At 56.9% G+C, this 20,956-nt stretch overlaps 2 protein-coding genes across 13 annotated transcripts in view; one reads left to right on the forward strand and one right to left on the reverse strand.

The window, feature by feature from the left end:
* Nucleotides 1–8,273, forward strand: part of SLC25A25 (solute carrier family 25 member 25) — a 35,147-nt gene extending 26,874 nt beyond the window's left edge. For 4 of the 10 annotated variants that reach the window (XM_082403513.1, XM_082403516.1, XM_082403519.1 and 1 more), the window contains 7 exons: nt 351–462; nt 1,677–1,835; nt 3,440–3,592; nt 3,933–4,040; nt 4,140–4,307; nt 4,878–5,028; nt 5,140–7,195. In XM_082403513.1, the coding sequence (XP_082259639.1) occupies nt 351–462; nt 1,677–1,835; nt 3,440–3,592; nt 3,933–4,040; nt 4,140–4,307; nt 4,878–5,028; nt 5,140–5,324 (1,036 nt within the window). In that variant the 3' untranslated portion in view covers nt 5,325–7,195. Of the gene's footprint in view, nt 1–52; nt 89–350; nt 463–1,676; nt 1,836–3,439; nt 3,593–3,932; nt 4,041–4,139; nt 4,308–4,877; nt 5,029–5,139; nt 7,196–8,168 lie in introns of those variants that run through there. The other 6 variants (XM_082403514.1, XM_082403517.1, XM_082403515.1 and 3 more) reach the window with 3 other exon arrangements.
* A 4,294-nt stretch (nt 8,274–12,567) lies between these two features.
* On the reverse strand, nt 12,568–20,907 carry PTGES2 (prostaglandin E synthase 2). 3 transcript variants are annotated; one of them, XM_082403524.1, is made up of 7 exons: nt 20,350–20,794; nt 18,969–19,166; nt 18,226–18,284; nt 17,705–17,854; nt 17,236–17,436; nt 16,798–16,915; nt 12,568–12,784 (listed from the first exon to the last, which is right to left on the reverse strand). In XM_082403524.1, the coding sequence occupies exons 1-7, from the start codon at nt 20,617–20,619 to the stop codon at nt 12,596–12,598; spliced, it is 1,185 nt and encodes a 394-aa protein (XP_082259650.1). In that variant the 5' UTR covers nt 20,620–20,794; the 3' UTR covers nt 12,568–12,595. The 3 variants fall into 3 exon arrangements, with proteins under 3 accessions (XP_082259650.1, XP_082259652.1, XP_082259651.1); XM_082403526.1 differs by lacking the exons at nt 12,568–12,784; nt 20,350–20,794 and adding exons at nt 15,660–16,328; nt 20,822–20,907; XM_082403525.1 differs by lacking the exon at nt 12,568–12,784 and adding an exon at nt 15,660–16,328 and having other exon boundaries at nt 20,350–20,784.
* Nucleotides 20,908–20,956: the final 49 nt, after the last annotated feature.

The following is a 20,956-nucleotide window of genomic DNA, read 5'->3' on the forward strand; positions in this document are numbered from 1 at the left end:
ATTTGTGTTGTTTCTCCTCTCTCCTCTGCATCCTCCTTTGTCTGTCTGTCAGAATACGAACGGGCCACTTCTGGGGCCCTGTCACCTAGTAAGTATCCGTTGTCACTCTCGGGACCACCTCCCTCCTTGACCTCTGTGCCTGATCAGAACGGGGTTCTCGTGGGCCCTTAAATCCCGTTTTTGTGCCAGGTGGGATGTGGAGCCCCCTGGCCTTTTCTCCTCCAGGGCAGAGGCGCCTTCTTTGGTTTCCTGGTGGCCACGCGCCTGCCCTCGGCTCCCCTGGAGGTGGGAAGTGCTGCTGACAGATGGGGCCTGTTTACAGTTGGGTGACCCACGCATTTGTCTTGCAGCATGGACAAGAATGGCACGATGACCATCGACTGGAACGAGTGGCGAGACTATCACCTCCTGCATCCCGTGGAAAACATCCCTGAGATCATCCTGTACTGGAAGCATTCCACGGTGAGCCCCGTGCTCCCGGGGCCGGAAGGCGGTTTCTGCCTCGTCCGTTCATGGGGTCCCCTTCGCCCAGCATTAGCCCCCATCCTGGTGGGGGTTCCCAGCCCACCTCCCCTTCAATGGCAGGGCTGTCTACTTCTCTGCCAGCCCTCCACATGCTCCCTCCATCTCCCTCATGCCGGCCAACCTGAACGGCCCGCCCATGCCCCAAACACGGGGCTCCCTCTGCTAGAAACAATGCCCTCCTGTCCCCATGTGCTGCCTGTTCTTCAAGGTCCACTGTAAGCACCCTCTCCCCGAGCCTCCTTGTTCTCCCAAAGCCTCCCGAGGGCTGCTCTGTAGAGATCCAGTAGCAGAGCTCTTCAGTTTCTCCCCCCGGCCACCCCATTTTTTGTGTCATTTCTCTCTATGGCAAACGAATACCTCCCCACTGCTCTTTCACCCCCGGTCAGAAACACACAGAGCTCTGCACCCTCACCGGTAGTGGCCCCGTTGACCCCCTGCCCATGAGCCCCCTTCATGCAGAAGCATCCCTTTCTGCTGGTCCTTGCTGAGTATCCCCTGGTGGCAGTCTTATCCATCCTGGACCGTCGACTCCAGAAGAGGAGGCCACAGGTGCTCCTCCTCCTCTGTCTCCCGAGGTGCCCTCAGGGGACGCCTGGCATCTTCATTGGGTGAAATTAGGTGGACGCTCTGTGGGTAGGAGCCGCTGCCCCGTGGGTCTGGCCTGCAGCCCCAGGGTTGGAGCAGAACTGGCTCTGCCTGCCGAGCCAGGAGGCCACCTGGGAGAGAGGGCATTACACAGGCAGCACAACCCTCTCGTGTTTGCAGAAGCCTTGCATAATGTTCTGCCAACGTGATCTGGTTACACATCAGGTTTCAGAAGAATTTTTATCCCTGACTTGAACCTTCCAGTACAGCTAGCCTGGTGATCCTCAGCTGAAATGCCTTTGTAAGCTGTTCTTGCAGGAGCCCCTGGCAGTGCCCAAAAGGGCTGTCCGCGTGGTTTTCTACCTGCGTTCTTCCAGCTGTGCTCTCAGTTCTAACCTGGGCCTCTCCAAGGCCACAGACAGCTCAGAGCTTTGCTGCTTCCACATAGCGAAGGGGTAGGGGGTCCATTCTAGGCGGCAGAAGGCTGTGGACCTAGCTGTCTGCCGGCAGTTCTGCCACAAGCTTCGGGAGCCTGCTAGATTTATCGTTGTTGGTCTTCCTCACAGATCTTTGACGTCGGTGAGAATCTGACGGTCCCCGACGAGTTCACGGTGGAGGAGAGGCAGACGGGGATGTGGTGGAGACACCTGGTGGCTGGCGGTGGGGCGGGGGCCGTATCGAGAACCTGCACGGCCCCCCTGGACAGACTCAAGGTGCTCATGCAGGTACGCAGGAAAACAGGCCCCAAGCCACCTGGTTTCCACCTTGGGTTTCTTTGGTGGGTTGGTTTCCCCTCCCTTATCTGGGGCCCTGCTTTGGGCCCATACTTTTCTAACCCAGTAAATCAGATTGGAATTATTGCTCAGACAAGGGTGACATTAGATCTTGGCCTAGGTGGCCTTTTGCACATTAGATCCTGGCCTAGGTGGCCTGATCTAATTTTATCTGAGGCCCTTAAGCCAGGAGTCACATTACAGGGCCATACTGGGGGCAGATGACCCCAGTGAGAACTGGGGTGTGGCAGGAACCTGTTTCCTTAGGTGCACCTTACATAGGCCACCACGTGGGGGGCAGTGCAAGCGGATCCTCATCTGGCCTGGACACCATTCCCTTGGCTGGGCACCTGACTCCACGTCCACAGGGCAGGTTCAGCTTATGCTGAACCCAAGTCGGGAGCAAGGTTGTGAAATCGAGCTGCCTGAGGACACACCAGTGGACTCCAGTGTCTTTTGAACAGTGGCCAGTCACCCCCTTGTCCCCTGACTTGCGTTCTGGCACTTTTTGTGCCAGGAACCCTGCTCAGAAAAGGCGTCATCCTTTCCTTACCCCCTCAGCGCCCCCTGGGCCTGCCTCGGTTTGAGGCCTATGTATGGAAGAATGAGAACTCCCTTCTGGTGCTGAATCAGGGAGGCGAGTGTTTCGGGGAGAGGAGCTCTGGGCCTGGGACCCGACCCGGGGTCCCACCGTCCCAGCTGGGTGACCCAGACTTCACCCCCAGGACTTCTATTCCTCTGGAAACTAAGGGGTTTGAACAAATTGCCTCATCAGTTTGTTTTTCTTAACCGAATCCCCAGGAATGCTGTAGAGATTAAAAGCTGTCCTTGGGTGAAATGACAAAATGCCAGGGATGTGCTTTAAATTAATGGGGGGTGGGGCATCAGTTGGCTGGTTTGATGATGGTTGAAGCTCATTATGGGTTCATGGAAGCTCATTATGTAATCCTCTATACTTTTATATATGTTTGAAAATTTTCCATAATAAAAAGCTCAATTTTTTTTTTCTTTTTTTAATTTATCTTTTGGCTGCGTTGGGTCTTCGTTGCTGTGCATGGGCTTTCTCTAGTTGTGACGAGCGGGGACTACTCTTCGTTGCGGTGCGCGGGCTTCTCATTGCAGTGGCTTCTCTTGTTGCGGAGCCCGTGCTCTAGGCGCGCGGGCTTCAGTAGTTGTTGCACGCGGGCTCAGTAGTTGTGGCTCACGGGCTTAGTTGCTCCGCGGCATGTGGGATCTTCCCGGACCAGGGCTTGAACCCATGTCCCCTGCATTGGCAGGCAGATTCTTAACCACTGCGCCACCAAGGAAGTCCAAAAAGCTCAACTTTTTTTAAAGTAGTCCTTGTGGAGGTGTTTAGCATGGGGTTGGCACCAGCAGGTGCACAGCAGAATCTAGTGGGACCTAGAGCAGCCACGTTAGACTCTCAGGGTACCGAGCTGGCCTCAGAGTACCACGAGGGCGGAGCCTGCCTGCCAACCTCGATCTTGGCTCTTTGTCAGGCAACAGTGGCCCTGTGGCCGCTGAGCTCCTTCTGACCGCTTGTCCTTCCCCCCCAGGTGCACGCCTCCCGCAGCAACAACATGTGCATCGTGGGTGGCTTCACCCAGATGATTCGAGAAGGAGGGGCCAAATCACTCTGGCGCGGCAATGGCATCAACGTCCTCAAAATTGCCCCCGAGTCGGCCATCAAGTTCATGGCCTATGAACAGGTGAGGACCCAGCTCCCCAGGGAGAGTCGTCCATCAGCAGCTGCTTCCTGAGCTTCCCCTGGAATGAGGTCCCTGCCCTGTTGATTCCCTGGAACCTGGAACCAGTCCTTGTACCCGAGGGACAGCAGGGCCAGGCGGGGGGTGGGAAGGCCTGAGCCTGACCCCAGCTCTGCCACCAACCAGTTCCACTGGGGGCCAGTTCCTTCCATTTCTGGGCAGCATCAAAAGTGCCAGGGACACCAGGTCTCGGCTAAACCTGACAGGCTCCGGGAGGAAGGGCAGGGCAGGAGCAGGTGTGCTGGTCTCTGGGGGGTATCAGTCTGTTTGCTCCCTGTTCCAGATCAAGCGTCTCGTTGGGAGTGACCAAGAGACTCTGAGGATTCACGAGAGGCTTGTGGCAGGGTCCTTGGCAGGGGCCATTGCCCAGAGCAGCATCTACCCGATGGAGGTGAGGGCCACGTTGGTCCTGGGGCGGGCAGTGCGTGTGGAGGTGAGGGTGCGGAGTGGGCTGGGCTCACACTTCCGTCGCTTCCGTTGGGCTCTGCAGGTCCTGAAGACCCGGATGGCCCTGCGCAAAACAGGCCAGTACTCGGGCATGCTGGACTGCGCCAGGAAGATCCTGGCCAGAGAGGGCATGGCCGCCTTCTACAAAGGCTACGTTCCCAACATGCTGGGGATCATCCCCTACGCTGGGATAGACCTGGCCGTCTACGAGGTGAGGCCCTAGAGGACTCAGGCCCCTTGAGCAGCAGGAGAGATTCAGAAACCCCCTCCTGGCCATGTGTCACCCCTCCGTCCCCCTTTGTCTCCTTCCAGACTCATCTGTCCATTGCAGGGGTCTCCCATCACACTGCCTGCCCCTGGCAGCCCCCAGGTTCTGTACCCCCGGGGGCTTGGCAGGCAGATCTACAGAGCACGATGCCCTGGGGGCTCCCTGGGCCCCCAGCAGATTCTGGAGCACAGGAGTCCGGCTCTCGGGGGAGGGAAGGGAGGAGCTGCCCCTGCGTCATCCCTGCTCCCCATCCTATCCAGAAATCCCCAGTGACAGCAGAAACAAAGGGCAGGCAGGCCGGGAGCCCAGCCAGCCCCAGGCCAGCCCGGGCCGGCCCAGGCCAAGTGAATCAGGTTACAGTGGCCTCACGGATCCCATGTGATGGGGCAACGCCTCCTGTGTGGATCCGATAACTGTCCCCTCAGCCCCCCAGTCTCTCACTGCCGCACAAGCCCTCCCTTCCTGGGGCCTGCAGGCCCTTTGGCTCATCCCCGCCCCCCTCTGCCCTTTCAGACACTCAAGAATGCCTGGCTGCAGCGCTATGCAGTGAACAGCGCAGACCCCGGCGTGTTTGTGCTCCTGGCCTGTGGCACCATGTCCAGCACCTGTGGCCAGCTGGCCAGCTACCCACTGGCCCTGGTCAGGACCCGGATGCAGGCCCAAGGTAAGGCTGGTCTTAGGCCAGTCAGTCCCCAGGGGCCCATCTCCCCGGGCAGGTTGGGATGTAGGAAGGAGCCGGCGAAGGGCCCCTGACGGGCGACCTCTCTCCCTGCAGCCTCCATTGAGGGCGCTCCGGAGGTGACCATGAGCAGCCTCTTCAAACAGATCCTGCGGACCGAGGGGGCCTTCGGCCTGTACCGGGGGCTGGCCCCCAACTTCATGAAGGTGATTCCGGCCGTGAGCATCAGCTATGTGGTGTACGAGAACCTGAAGATCACCCTGGGCGTGCAGTCGCGGTGACGGGAGGGAGGCCAGCCTGCCCGCGGACTCGCTGATCCTGGGCCTGCAGCCCCGGGATGTGTAGCCATCTCATTCTGTGAATGTGCCAACACTAAGCTGACTTAAGCCAAGCTGTGAAAACCCTGGGATGCACCTGCAGGGGTGGGGGCAGAGCCGGCAGGCCCACTGGGTCTGTCCTGCTGGCCCTGGCTGACCCCCGTGCCCATTCCAGGGAAGACCTGTGGGTGTTCCTCAGGGTCCAGGGCTCAGCAGGACACAGGCTCGCGTGCGTGGGGACAGGACATTTTCTGTGCTGCCTGCCGAATAGCTGGGCTGGGAGGCTGGCTTAGTTCTTCCATCGCGTCCTCGCAGCCGGACCATTGGCGCGGGGCGCCTGCGGGCCTGCTGAGCGTCCTCCCCGGGCCCACCTTGCTTCTTTCCTTGCTGCTGTTTTAAACGGTAGGAGGAGGGCCCGCAACCCACTCCCCCCGCCACGCTGCTCCTCTCCGCCCAGTCCGTGGGGAAGGGTAGTTCTACCTGACCTCGGCCCGACTTCCCAGCCGGCAGCGCAGCCACTGGCAGGGAAGAGGGAGGAGTCTGGCTTCTGAGCTGCCCCGCAGACGGGCACCTGGACGCAAGGCTGCCTGGCGCCCTGGCGCATGGCTTCATGGGTCCTGGAACCCAGAGGGCCTCTGCTCCCTGCTGCTGGGGGGCTCATGGGGCTCTGAGCTGGCCCCGGCCTCTGTCAGGACTGGCACCAGCTCAGAACCAACTCCCTCTCCCTCCCTGCTGGCATGAGGGCAGTGGGCATTGTGTTGAAGCAGGAAGGGCAGTTTCTGCCCTGAGTCTGCACGCCCTGGTGAGAGGAGGAAAAGGTGTTCAAGGCCTTAATTATGTATTGTTGGAAAAAGGGTTTTGTTCAAAAAGACAAGCTGGACAAATGTACAAGTTCTGTTCTTCCAGGGGGAAGACAAAGAGAGCCAATGGCTTGGCTGACCGCGTTAAAGTCTGTTTCTGACGCCCCGGGGATTCGTGTCCAATCCCAACTGGGGCAAAGTGGGACCAGCCTCACATTCCACTGATGCAACGTATCACACTGCTTGGAGCCTATTTATTTTGTATTTATTTGAACAGAGTTATGTCCTAACTATTTTTATAGATTTGTTTAATTAATAGCCTGTCATTTTCAAGTTCATTTTTTATTCATATTTATGTTCCTGGTTGACCGCACCTTCCCAACACCTGTGAGGTGGGGCGGGAAGAGGAAGAAGGGGGCCGTGGGAGTGACCCTTCTCGCTGCTGCACCATGTCTGTCCAAAGAAATTCCTTTCGGAACTGGTGACAGAAGAAAGGCAAGAAGGCAGAAGGGCCCTGATCACGGAGAGACAGTCCTTTGGCAGGTCAGGGCGGGGCCAGCACCTAGGAATAGGAAGCCTTAGGATCTGAGGGTTTGATCAGGGGGCAGGAAGAGTGGGGGAAATCTCAACCCTGTTGAAGATGGAAATCCAAATCATTTCTTGGACTGGGAGGGATTTCTTTATTCACCCTTTTTGAAAGACAAGGCAGTGAGGTGCCTATCACTGTGAGTTTGGGGTGGGGGCCAGAGGAGAGGGCGGCCGGCTCCCCACCTGTACCCGTGAAGCGGGCTCCCTCTGTCCTGGGCCCCCCGCTACCCCTGCTCAGTAATGCTGGTCAGCGTGCAACTGCACAGCCACACTTCCATTCACCGGAACGGCCTGATGAGGACAATTTAAATAGGATGCAAAGATCAATGCAAGCTTTATTGTTATATATGAATAGAGTTATAACTGGAATTGGTGACAAAGCAAATTAAGAAAGAATTGGAAGTTGTCATTTAAAACAGCCTTCTAATAAAGTTGTTTCAGAGCTGATGACGGAGCCATGGTTTTCCTGACCTGGGCTTGGGTGGCATGGGGCTGTTTACATGTTAGACTACAAATCCCTTTTTCTCATGAGAGAACATGAGAAAGCTACCCCTCAGAGTAGCTACCCACTCTGGGCTTCTGGAGGCACCCCCTCTTTAGAATGGATGTTCATTGGATTTGGGGTGCTCTGACAGGTCTCCAGTGCCCCAGGAGATAGTGAGTCTGGTCCTTCCTCAGCCCTCCCCTGATTCAGCCCATGTCAAGCAGAGTTGATCCCTGTCTCCTGCTTGAAGCACCTCCAGACACCACTGTGCCTCTCTTCACTTCACTGGCTGCCCCTCCCCAGCCTCAGATTTGGCTCCTGCCCATCCTTCTGACTTAGAGATGCTGGAGGGCCCCCCTGGACATCCTTTATTCGCTTTCTGGGAACAGGGAATGTGTCTGCGGTTGTACCTCTAGCACCTAAGGCAGTGCCCAGTGCACAGAGTGCTCAGTGAAATGTTCATTAAATAACTCGACACCCCAGTCCCCATCCCCCCACTGACAGCCCTCGGTGCCACTGGCTGGTGGGGGACTGTATGGGGAACGTGCCAGGGGGCTCTGGCATTCAGAGGCTGTAGGGAGACACAGAAGTGTGCCCTTGCATGAAACGCGTATACCACTTGTGCTGGGTTGAACAGTGTCTCCCCAAAATTCTTGTTCACTGGGAAGCTCAGATGTTGCTTGATTTGGAAGTAGGGTTTTTGCAGATGTAATCAAGTCAAGATGGGGTCATCCTGGGTGAGGGTGGGCCCTAAGTCCAATGACTGGTGTCTTTATAAAAGAGGGAAATCTGGATAGGCAAGAGAGCACCACGCAGGGAGAAGGCCACATGAGGACAGAGGCAGAGGTTGGAGTGATGCATCGACATGTCAAAAAATGCCAAGGATTGGGACTTCCCTGGAGGTCCAGTGGTTAAGACTCCATGCTTCCACTGCAGGGGGCGCAGGTTCGAGCCCTGGTCGGGGAACTAAGATCCCGCAAGCCTCGGGTGCGGCCAAAAAGAAAAGGATTGCAGGCACCCACCTGAAGCGAGGGGAGAGGCAGGAACGATTTCTCCCTCAGACCCTCCAGAAGGAACCAACCCTGCTGGCACCTGGATTTCTGGCTTCTGGCCTCCTGAACTGTGAGAGAATTCATTTCTATTGTTTTTGGCCATCCAAGTTCATGGTGATTTGTTACAGCAGCCGTAGGAAACTAATATGCCACTTGCGTCAGCTTGTTACCAGGGTAACAGGCATAAACCATTTCCTAACCATTGGGTCTTGTCAAGTTGGTCGTGTCCCCCTCCCCCCCCCAACCCCATCCAGGCTTCTCCTTGGGACGGTGGCCAGGTCCCAGGTTCCCAGGTCCTCAGTTCCTTCCAGCTGGGAGTGGGGCTTCTCCAGCACAGAAGTTAATTTTGGGAGGTGCTCTGAGGTGGGTGACTCTTGATGTGTCACCAAGCCAACCTCCTTCCTTTGTTCCTTCATCCCTCCTTCCAGTCTTTAATCGAATGTCACTTTCTTACAGAGGCTGTCCCTGGCCACCCTACTTCCAATGGCAGTCCTGTTGCACCCCGCAGCCCAGCTCATTCCCACCCCGTTTGTTTTTCTCCCTTGCACTTCTCCCCGCTAACTAGAGGGTGTGGGTACTTGCTGGCTTTCTCACTGCTGTTCCCAGTAGGTGCCCGGCACCCACTACATGCTTAAAGAATAGTTACTAATCGGATAAAACCCATCCAAATATTCTATGGTGTGGGAAGCAGAATTATACCCCCTCCCAAAGACAGCCGCGTCCTAATCCCCACCACCTGTGAATTAGGTGGCATGGCAAAGGCTAATTAAGGTCACAGATGGAATTAAGGTTGCTAATCAGCTGACCTTAAAATAGGGAGAGTAGCCTGGAGCATCCAGGGGGACCCAATGTAGTCACAAGATCCTTCCACGTGGGAGACAGAGGCAGGGAGAGAGGCGAGGCGGGGAGACGGGCGAGGACTCAGCCCGAGGTCACTGGCTTTGAAGATGGAGGAAGGAGGCCTGAGTCAAGGAATGCTGCGGCCTCTAGAAACTGGAAAAGGCAAGGACCAAGTCCCGGAGAGCCTCTGGAAGGAACGCTCCCCTGCTGACAACCCTGATTTTAGCTCAGGGAGACGCATTTCAGACCTCCGTCCTACCTCCAGACGAGCCTGGGAGGGCTGCTGGAAAGTTGAAATGAGACAGGAAACGGAAAGGGCCGGTCCTTAATAAAGAGTTTTATCTCGCAGCTCCCCTGCCCCATCCCGGATTCCAAACTCACAGAGTGATTTCCCCTAAATGCTTTTCATTCCAGTCCCCCCTCCCTCCTTCCCCTGGTGAGGAGGCCTGGGATCTCTGGCATGGGATGGGGGTGGGGGCAGCTCCCACTGTGGGATCTGGCCCATCCTCTTCGTGCTTCCTTTCTGAAGTCAGACCTTCTCATCTCATCTCATCTCTTAAGTCATGGGAGCACCATCGCTGAGCGCCAGCTGGGGCTCTGCACACACAGGGCACAAGTACTGCTGCCACCATGTCCCCATTTTACAGAGGCAGAAACTAAGACTCCAGGAGGGGAAGGGACTTGCCCAGGGCCTCACCGTGAGCAGGTGACGCGGCCTCGAAGGCAGGTCAGAGGACCCCACTCGCGCTGCATGCTTGGGGGTGAAGATGCCGCGGGCTCTGCTGGGGCCGCTGCCCCCAGAGCATGCCCAGCAGCCTGGAACCACGCCACGACCCACCCGCAGGGACCCTCACTGAGGGGCAGGTGCTCCCTGCCTCACCTCAGGTGGGTGACACCTGGCGTCTGGCTGCTCTCCTGGCCAGGAGGCCACAGAGAACCGGGGAAAAGTGGGGCAGGCCTGTGCTTGAATCCTGGCACCTGGCGGCGTGATCTTGGGCAAATCTCATGCCTCTCTGAGCCTCAGTTTCCTCACGAGCAAGATGGGCACAATATTTGCCTTACAGCTCAGAGCTGGAAGGGACTCCTCTGGGTTCATACAAAGGGCAAATGTTGGGAATTCCCTGGCGGTCCAGTGGTTAGGACTTCCCACTCTCAATGCTGAGGGCCCGGGTTCGATCCCTGTTCAGGGAACTAAGATCCCACAAGCCACAGCGTTCCCCCAACCCCCCAAAAGAGGGCACATGTTGAGCCGGGATTCAAACCAGTTTTGCTGACTCTGAAGCCCTGTTCTCAACCTCAGCTCTGGCCAGGCTGCCCCCAGTCCCCATCTCGCTGGTCTGGGCGGGTTGGAATGTAGGGGAAGGGTGAGAAGAGGAACAGCCTGCCTGCCGGGCCCCTCTGCCCAGGCGTGGACCTTGGTCCCTGCCCTCCAGGGCCAAGAAGCAGAAGCAGACCAGCGAGTCCCAGCTATAGTGGCTGGAGAGGCTGGCCAGCGCTGGGTGGGAAGGCCAGCAGGAGGGGAGTGATGCAGGAGTGCAGGAAGGAAACAAGAAGGCCAGAGGCCCACCCCAGCCCCCAGGGGCCAGGCAAGCCTAGGCCTCTCCTGCTGTCAGCGTCCCATAACACAGAGGCTGGCGGGGGAGCGGCACAAAGGAACAGTCTTTTCGGGCCATTTGCTATCGCTGCTCAGCACGGTCCCTGTGGCCGAGGACCAAACATTATCTCCCCACGGCAGTTGTGAAAGCCCCATGAGCTAGCTCCACCCACGCCTGCCAGGGTGGGGGCCCCCTGCTACACCAAAGAGCCCAACCCCTGCCCCTCATTTTAGGGAGGAGGAAACTGACACAGGGCAAGGGACTTGTCCCGGGTCACCTGGCTCCCTGTAGCCGCTTCTCTTCCCTGACTACACTGGTCTGTACCATTTGTATTAGTGTCCTATGGCTGCTGCTACAAATCATCACAAACGTGGCATCTTAAAACAACACAAAAACAGGACTTCCCTGGTGGTCCAGTGGTTAAGACTCTGTGCTTCCATTGCAGGGGACACAGGTTCGATCCCTGGTCAGGGAACTAAGATCCCGCATGCTGCGTGGCACAGCCAAACACACACACACACACACACACACACACACACACACACACACACACACAAATTTATTCCCTTACAGTTCTAGAGGCCAGAAATCCAAAATCAATCTCAATGAGCCGAAATCAAGGTGTCCCACAGGGCTGGTTCCTTCCAGAAGCTCTCAAGGAGAATTCATTTCCTTGCCTCTTCTGGCTTCTGGAGGCCGGCTGCTTTCCTTGGCTTTCGACCTCTTCCTGGCATCATTCCAACCTCTCACTTCTGTTCTCACATCTCCTCTTCTTTAGTCAAACCTCCCTCAGCCTCCCTCTTATAAAGAGACTGTGATTACATTTAGGGCTCATCTGGATAATCCAGGAAAATCTCTCCATCTCAAAATCATTAATTTAATCACACCTACAGAGTGTCTTTACCACGTAAGGTAACATTCCCAGGTTCCAGGGATTAGGACCTGGATATATTTGGGGGCCATTATTCAGCCCACACCACACTGTCCCCCCACTACCAGCCCTGTGTCCCATTAGACACTTCTGCCCATCCACATCCTTCCCATTGGACTGGTTAAAAAAATTAGGGAAGAGTCATCCAGTGGAGCATGGCATACTGTGGAAGTCATTAGAAATGGTGAGGGATAACAGTTACTGATCTGCAATGTGACTGAGGAGCTACTGTGTGATCTGAATTTTTATTTTAAAAAATATGTATCTAGAGAGAGAGAAGTAATGTGACATTGTGATTAAGATCATCGACTCTGGAGCCAGGAGATCTCGATTCAAATCCTGCCTGTGCCATTTACTGTATGACACCAGGCAATTCACTTAACCTTTCCGATGCCTCAGCTTCCTCATCTGTAAAATGGGAAAATTTGTACTTACCTCATAGGGATGTTGACAGGATAAAATGAGGTAATATGTGTAAAGTGTTTAAAATGGTGCTTGCCACAAAATAGGCCCCATTTAACTGTTAGATATAAATATTGTACATAAAATATAAATTATATATATAAATATATTTTATGTGTGTGTGTATATATATATATATACACACACACACATACACACTATATGCAGACTACATAAAAAATAACTAGAAGGCTATTCTCCAAAAAAAAAATTTTTTTTTTTTGGCTGTGCCGCGCAGCTTGTGGGATCTTAGTTCCCTGACCAGGGATCGAACCTGTGCCCCCTGCATTGAGAGCGCGGAGTCTTAACCACTGGACTGCCAGGGAAGTCTCAAAACTTTTTAATTTTTTGATATTTAAATTTTTAAATCTCAGTGATGGGTCTGTGAATAATTGGTATCATCTTTTTGCTTATCCGCAAGCTCTATTTATGCCAATGAACAATTACTTGCATAATCAAAATGAAATTTTTAAATTTAATAATCTAACAAAAAAAGTAAACCAGAATCCTAATCCTTAAAGCCCCTGCTGTGGCTTGCTCTCCCCAGGGAGCCCTCCCTGACTCCCAGGGAGGAGGGATCTCGCCATTCTCACGACTCTCTTCCTTTCTTACTTCCTGGAGCACTTGGCCGTGAACTCCAGGAGCCCAGCAGGAAACAGCAGGGAGTGTGTTCTGAGAAGAGACAGCAGACCCCACCGGCTGCAGAAAAACACCCCTCACACATCAACAATGCACATCAACTTTGTGCAACCTTCCCATCCCTGATTTCAACAACCCCATGAAGGGTAACTGACCTCCGAGAGCTTGCCCATGGGTGGGCAAGGATGGGGTTTGCCCAAGGTCACAGCAAACAACTGCAGAGTTCCCAACTCAGGCCTTCTGCTGCTACCAATGCCCACAGGCACATGCCATGACCCGAGCATTACCAAGATGGGGCAAGGGTTCCTAGCTTGCGGCCTTTTCCCCTGAAAGGTGTGACTTTTCCTACCTACCCATCTTCAGCACTTTGCATGCTAAACCCATTTTACAGATGGGCAAATAGAGTCCCTGGAAAATGAAGATGGCCCAAAGATGCGATCCCAGAATTGGCCACAAGGTGGCAGCACCAGGTCTTGTTGCCGTCCCCTACAGGGCTTTTGCATCCTCTACCGCCCTCTGCTGGTTATGGGAAAAGGTAACTGAGGCAAGGTTGTCACCTCTGGGGGAAATACTCCGTGACAGAAGCAGGACTCAGTGCCCCGTGGTGGCCTTGCACTGACTGGCCATTCTCCAGCCCGTCACAGAGAATGGGTCTAGTTAGCACAGTCCTTTTCATCAAGGTGACTTTTCATCAAGGTGACCATTTAGTGGAGGTGAGGAGGGTGTGGGCAGGCTCCTCTCTGCCTGTCGCAGCCCCAGGGATAAAGCCCCAGTCAGGAGTCAGGCCCCTATCCCCAGCATGGCTCTGCCATCAACCATAGCCTCCTCTGAGAAATGTAAAGGCAGAAGAAAACATCTCTGTGAAAACAAGGAGAGGGGTGGTGATGAGTAGCTGGGGTCTGGCCTGCCCCTGGCGTCTCCTTAGCCAGACCAGGCCTCAAGAGGAAGCCGAGGCTGGGAGACAAGATCACTGGATTTAGCAGTAGGAGCAGAAAGGGCAGGGAGCACAGGGTGGGGCTGTGGGACGTGAGAGCCTCCCCGGGCCACGGTGCCATGGACTGAAGGTGGACGCCTTATCCCAAGCAGGTCACATCAAATGCTCCCTTTGGGGAATTTGGGATTGAGACAGAGAAAGGCGAGTCGGCCTCCTTGAGCAGCTGGAAAAGCACCAAGTAGCCCCGGGGGGTGACAAGGAAAAGGCCATCTGTGAAGAGCGGGGAAAGTGGGGAGGGGGGCAGGGATGCAGCCCCGTGGCGCTCCTGGCCTAGTTCCTGCCCTGCTGAGGGAGGCTCTGGGGTCCACAGGCCATCGCAGGTCCCTGGAGCAAAGGCGCCTTGGGACTTAAAGGCTGATCAGTGAAGGGGAACTGCATCCTGGATACAGCGGTGACTCGGGAGACCTCAACACCTGTTGGCCCCATGGAGGCAGCTTCCACGGCTCCTCATCCCACAGACTGGTGTGGCCTCAGGCCTCAGCTTCTCTCCTTCCTCCCAGAGGAAGGAGCACTCTGCAGCCATGAAGACCCAGCCAGTGTGACACAGTGACAAGGACAGATGCTCGCCATGGGAACAAAAACAAGCAGGTGGCAGACAGCCCTGCAGAAGCCGAGGCCACTGCTCCCAAAATGACACTGTCTGCCTCCAGAGTGTTCGTCACTTCTACCTTATGTGAATGTTTGCTAATACAAAGACCATGAATTTTTTTCTTTTTTTTGGCTGCACCGTGCAACTTGTGAGATCTTAGTTCCCCGACCAGGGATCGAACCCGTGCCCCCTGCATTAGGAGCACGGAGTCTTAACCACTGGACTGCCAGGGAAGTCCCCAAAGACCATGAATTGTTTTTATGTTTTAAAAAAATTAACAGGGCTTCCCTGGCGGCACAGTGGTTAAGAATCCGCCTGCCAATGCAGGGGACACGGGTCCATTGATTCCTGATCCGGGAAGATCCCACGTGCCGTGGAACAACTAAGCCCGTACGCCACAACTATTGATCCTGCGCTCTAGAGCCCGCGAGCCACAACTACTGAGCCCGCGTGCCACAACTACTGAACCCTGCGGGCCTAGAGCCCATGCTCCGCAACAAGAGAAGCCACCGCAATGAGAAGCCTGCACATCACAACGAAGAGTGGCCCCCGCTCGCCGCAACTAGAGAAAAGCCTGCGCGCAGCAACGAAGACCCAACGCAGCCAAAATAAATAGATAAAATAAATAATTTTTTTTAAAAAAAATGAACAAAGAAAAAATTTAAACTCTCCTGAGAGGCTCTGAGAGGGTTGCCCAGTCACTGCACAATAGGGAGGGCCCGGGAGGTAGAATTCAGCTCACTGGCTGCCTGCCCGGCCTCTGCAGGGCCACCTCGGCAGACCAGTGTGCCCCTCATCTGCTGAAACTAGGGGAACAGGGACCCCACAGCCCTGCCTCGTTCCCAGAGCCGCTTCTCTCTATAGACCCCTGTCCCAGCATCCCCCCCCTCCCACCATGAAGTGCCAGGCCTGGGATCTGAAGCCCTGGGTGGCTGTCTGCTGCCAGAGGGGCCCCCGGAAGGCACTGTGTCCTCTGGACCCTCGTCTCCTGGTCTCCAGAGCAGGACTGGAACAACCCCGGCCCCTGCTGAGCCAGGCACCCTTCTGCACACTTGACCTGTATCCTGTCATCAAGGCCTCACAACTTCCCCTTGAGGTGGGGACCATCATTGTGCCCATTTGACAGATGAGGAGACTCGGGCCGAGAGGGGTGCCCCTGCCCAGAGCCCCACGGTCAGTGGGGAGCAGAACTGCACCTGCACCCTGGGCCATCTCTGCACCTCCCTGCTGCACATCCCATGGCCGTGTCCCAGGGGTTATGGGACACAAAGCCCACTGAGCCTTTCACCCAGGCCTGACACCTAGTAAGCACAGGAAAAACGGTATTTACTGGCTGCGGACCTCCACTGTGGTGCCGCCACGCGGGGAGCAGCAAACCTTTTCTTTATTGTGAACATGACACGCAGTCCTGGGGACACCTGGGAAGAGCAGGAACCAGGGGGAGCCAGGGATGGGGCCTCTCCAAACCGGACGGTCCCCACTTCCCTTGCCCAGGGCAGGAGCCCAACCTGATTCCCACCCACGGGGCGCAGACAGGGCAGTCTTCAGAGCCCCAGAGAAGGCTAAAGAGCAGGGAAGCCCAGGAGGGGGTCCAGCTGGTGAGGGAGGTAGCTTTCCATGCCCCGGGGGGCGGGGGTACATTTGTGAATGGAAACTGAGCTTGGGCTTTGTCCCCCAGCGCCCCAGGGCTCCAGCAGACGTCCAGTGTTAGAAGCGAGGGGGCAGTTAGGGTGGGGTGGGCAAGAGGTCGAATGATCCTGTCCCCTGCGGCACTGTATCACAGCATCAGCAGGTGCTGGCCCAGCGGCCCTGGTCCCCCACAGCCGGTGTCTTCCACTGTTCCCTCCCTCCTCCCGGCAGGGGTGCTCAGTTCACTGGGGGGCCTCAGCGATGGCCTTCTCCACCCGCAGGTACCAGGGCTGGATGTGAGTGTGACGCATCAGGTCGTCGAAGGCCTCCAGACCCTCCATCACACGCAGCACACCGTACACTGCCTGGGGGAGGGGGGGGGCGGGTACAGAGGGGGTGTCCACACCTGCCCCGCCCTCTGCCAGGTGTGTGCCCTGGGCCCATCACCTCCCCTTTCTGGGAGCCCCGTGACCCACTAATGGGCCAATTTTGCACGCAGGGCTTTGAATGAAGTGTGTGGGTTGGCTGCAGGATTCGGGAAGAGGGGACCCCACCACTCGCTCCAAGACCAGAGCCTTGCAATCAATATATTCTACCCTGGCTGTAGGACTGCTTCAAGGATTGGCATTGAAGTCAGGCCAACAAGACACTGTCCCAGGAATTTTTCTGGGTAGAAGCCTGAAGCACTGGTTTTCCTTAAGCCCTTGACAACCGGTGGAGGCAGATGCCTCTGGGATGGCGGAGCTGTGAGACATAGGTGTTGCCTGCCTGGGCCTCCCCCACCCCAAGGACACACCCTCTGGTCTGTGCACCCTCTGACACCACCACACTCACCAGATCAGCCAGGTTCGGCTTCTGGCCCCCCATGAAGGGCCGGTCTTTGCCCACAGCTGCCACCCACTTGTTGGCAGCCTCGTAGAGATCCTCACGCACGTCGTCCTGGAGGTGGTGCCTGGGTAGGAATGGGGAAGTCCATCAGGGGAACTCCAAACCCTGGCACAGGTGGGGAGAGCGAGAAGGCCCGGGGGCCAAGGCTACTTCGGGGGGTGGAGCGGGACAAGAGACCCAACCATGGAGAGGGAAACAGAGGAAGGTACAAGGCAGGGACCCAGCTCTGGACTCCCAGGCCAGCCCTGCTTCCCCTGGGTTGGGGGAGGCAATCAGGGGTTCTGGGTTTGAGTCTCAGCTTGGCTAATGCTGGGGACTTGGGGATGGCAGGCCCCCAGGTGCACGCGCACATGCGCGCACACGCACACACGTGTGCACCATCACCTGCTCTTGAGCCGCTTGCTGATGAGGTACATGGCAGCTGCGCCCATGTACTTGGCCATGGCGCCCTCCACGGTCCCGAAATTGCCCTCCTTGACAATGTAGTCAAAGGAGGCCAAGGCTTCGGTCGGCGTGCGGTACACATTGGGGGAGATGAGGTGCACCAGCCAGTCGTCTGCCCACTGCCGCCACTTCATCTCCTCCCTGGGGGAAAGGGGGGACAGAAGGCAGCCCAGGTGGGCTTCCTGAGCCAGGGCCTGGGAGGCGGGGGAGCAGATGCACTATCTAGACAGCCCAGCGTACAGACGGGAGCAGGAGGTCCTCAAGGAGAGTCAGTCACGCCCGTGGCTCAGCCCCAGCCCTCGTGGTCTCCCATGCTGCTCCCCGCTCACAGCATCTCGCTCAGCCTGGTCCCCTCTGGGGAAGGCCAGCCCCTCCCCACATCCCCAGGGCCGGCCCCGGCCCCACTCACGTCCTGGCCTCCTTCCCACCATACATCCACTGGGCCTCCTTCTCATCCAGCATGAGCCAGTACTTGTTGCAGAATTCGGTCACCTCCTTGCCCTGGTCGTTCACAGCCTTCATGGGTGGATAGTAGGTGATGATGTCTTCGAGGGGCTGCCTTTGGGAGATATCCAGAGCCTCACCCTGACTCCCTCTTCCTCCAGGAGACTAAGCCCTCACCTCCTCAGGATGAATATCTACCCCAGCCTGATCCAGCCCCAGGACTGACCCACAAAAGCTTTCCCACCCTCTTGTGGGTGACACAGGAGGTCCTGCAGCAAGAGGGACTTGGGGCAGATACCAGAAGCACTTCCCCAACAGAGGGAGATGTGCGGAAGAAGGGAGAGTCTCAGAGTGATGCCCGTGGCCCATTCTGGAAATCTCAGCAGCAGCCCCACCCCACTCCCATGCAGGAACCTAGGGGAGGCCTCCCTGAGATAGGAGACGGGATGAGATGCAGTGCCAGCCTGGGCCTCAGGGGCTCCTTACCCCGACACCAGGTAGGTCTTGAGGGCACTGATGATGACAGAGGAGTCGTTCAGTTGTTGCTGGAGAAGAGGATGGTTTAGATCAAGATTGTGGGGGGCGGGGGGTACTGGCTGACTGGCCAGTGGCAGGATCACCAGGGGCTCTTAATCCTGACACCCAAGCACTCTGCAGAAACTGGTCGGGTGGAACCTGGGCATTGTTTGTCTGTCCCTGGAGGTTCACCCCTAAAATCGATGCCCACTGAGCTTTCCCTTCCCCCAGGACCCACTCCCCACCCTCAGGGAAGCCTGTCCTGAGTAAGGGAGACCCAAGTGTGGCTAATGGGGAGGAGAATGTGGGGAGGACCCAGGATCTGAGCCCTGCCCACTCACCCACTTGGCCTCCTGGGCACTGAGGAGCCGGGAAGACTCAGAAGCTACGTACTAGGAGCCAAGCCCTACACCCTGGAGAGTATGGTTCTCTGCTGATTAATGAAGCAAACCCAGAGGGGCTAAGTGACTGGCCCCAAGTCACACAGCCAGTGAGTGACAGAGCCCCACCGTGAACCCAGACCACCCTGACTTCAGAACCCATGCTGTTAAGCTCTGTGGTCCTCTGTCTCCCTTAGACTCACGGGTTCATAATCCTCAGCCGAGGCCCGGAGAGCCCAAGTTCCGTCCAGGGCTGCAGAGCAGGGCCCAACTCAGGGGTATTCCAGGACAAGCCTGGACAATGGGGCAGGGGGTGAGCTCCCCAAGGCTCACCAAGCTGTCTCCTTCCTGGGCCAACAGGATGGGCACCTTCCTGTAGGAGGAGAACTTGATCTCGGCCCTGCGCACAGGGTTCACCTCCACCACCTGGTAGGGCAGGGCGTGGAAGTCGAGAAAGGCGCGGACCTTGCTGCAGAAGGGACACGTTTTGTACTGGTACAGAGTCAGCTGCAGGCGGCTGGACAGGGAGAGCTGGATGAGGAGCAGAGGAGGGCGCTTCTGAGGCCTGGCGCCCAGGCCCCGCCCCCAGGTCCAGGCCCCACCCCCAAGCGAAAGTTTCCCAGGAGAGTTTTCTAGGATGACCTGAGAACTTCAGGAGGAATGGGGGGTGGGTGACAGGGAGAAAGGGAGGTGAAGGGAGGTGGGGAGCAGGCTCCTGCAGTGGACAGCCAAGCGCCCATCCAGTGGGCTCCCCAGGTAGAAAGTCTGTTCTGTGTAGGAGGAATCTTCTCATCTCTGTCCAACGCTAGACAGACATCTCTCCTCTCCTTCCTGTCCCAAGGGAACTTCAGACAGCGCCAGGTGTGCCCCCCCAGATGCAACTGTTTCAACTTGGGAGTGCCCACCCCGACCCCTTCAAGGGGTGTGGAGGCAGAGCCCAGCGTTTCCGAGCGGGGTCTACCTCAAATCTACAAGAGGGGAGCGTTATATCTGGGCCACTGGCCTGCATAGGGCAGGAGAGCCTCACGTGAGCTTGCAGCATATTCATGTTTGAAAGCCACAGCTGCACTACTGCTCCCCCATTGTTCAGAGATGAGAGACTGAGGCTGGGACATGGAGGTGGGCGGGCAAGGAGACACAGAATTCCACTCCCCATCTACCGTTCCTGTTCCCATAGGTTCAGGAAGGGGGCGCCTGTGGGTGTGTGTGTGGGGGCGTGCTGGTGCTGTGTACAAAGCATCGCAAGGGCAGCTGGGCCACCACCCGGCTTGGGGGACATACCCTTGTTCCTCCGTGTCTCAGGGCCTGGAGTCTAAGGGTCATCAGTTCCGTAAAAACACTAATAATAGCACTAATGAATACACAACCTCGGGATTTGGAGACAGTGGGAGGGACACGATAAAATGTTTGTAAAGCCATCCACTGTACAAGAGGTTTTCCCTTTTCAGTGATCTCCAAACCTTTCCATCAAAAAGTCTTAAAACACGTTAGGAAAACGACTTTGAAACAACGAGAATTCTAGTCAGCAGGCATCAGTAGCACCCCATTTCACAGATGAGGACGCTGAGGGCTCGGGGGCTTAAAACCAAGTCACTGGTCCAAGGTCAAGAGCGGACGGAGGAGGCGATTCCTGACACCGCCGGTTCCCAGAAGTCCCGAAGTTCGGCGCTGACCCGAGCGCCCCTACCCAAGGCTTGGTCCGACCCGGGCTTACCTGCGCGGCTGAGAGGTCGGCACGGAGGTTCTGGGCGCGCAGGTGCCACCGCGCAGTGTGGTACAGCCCCAGGGCTCCTCCCAGGGCCAGCGCCGCCGCCCCCAGGAGCCGTGGGCAACCCTTGCGGGTGGTGGCGGCGGGGCCCGGACCTCCCGCCGCCCCGGTTAAGCCGGCCCGGCTCTGCGCGGGGAGTCCCAGCGCGGGGCGACCGCCCAGCCTCCAGGTCAGAGCGCGCCCGCCGGGCCACAGCGCCCGCACAGCGTGGGCCATGTTTGCTCCGCCGGCGCAGCGGGAGGGCGCGAGAAACAAAGATGGCCCAGGCTCAGGCTCCTCTTAAAGGAGCAGGTCTCCGGCGCCCCGCAGGTTGCCAGGAGTGACAGTGATGCCGAGTGGGGAGGGCCAGCTCTCGTGGTACTGGGCGTGAGTCCTCGGAGCCCAGTTCCACACATCCGTCAGAGCCGAAGAAACACACCTGGGGACGTCTGCTAAATGCCCCGGCTTCTAAAGTGTGGATGTAACTGGTCTCGGTGGTGACCCGGAGACGAACGCAGGAACTCGGCCACGTAGCTCGCCATGTGGCCGTCAGCGTAATCCGTAATACGCACCC

This window comes from Balaenoptera borealis, assembly GCF_965194805.1.
Source record: "Balaenoptera borealis genome assembly, chromosome: 8".
Classification (NCBI taxonomy): domain Eukaryota; kingdom Metazoa; phylum Chordata; class Mammalia; order Artiodactyla; family Balaenopteridae; genus Balaenoptera; species Balaenoptera borealis.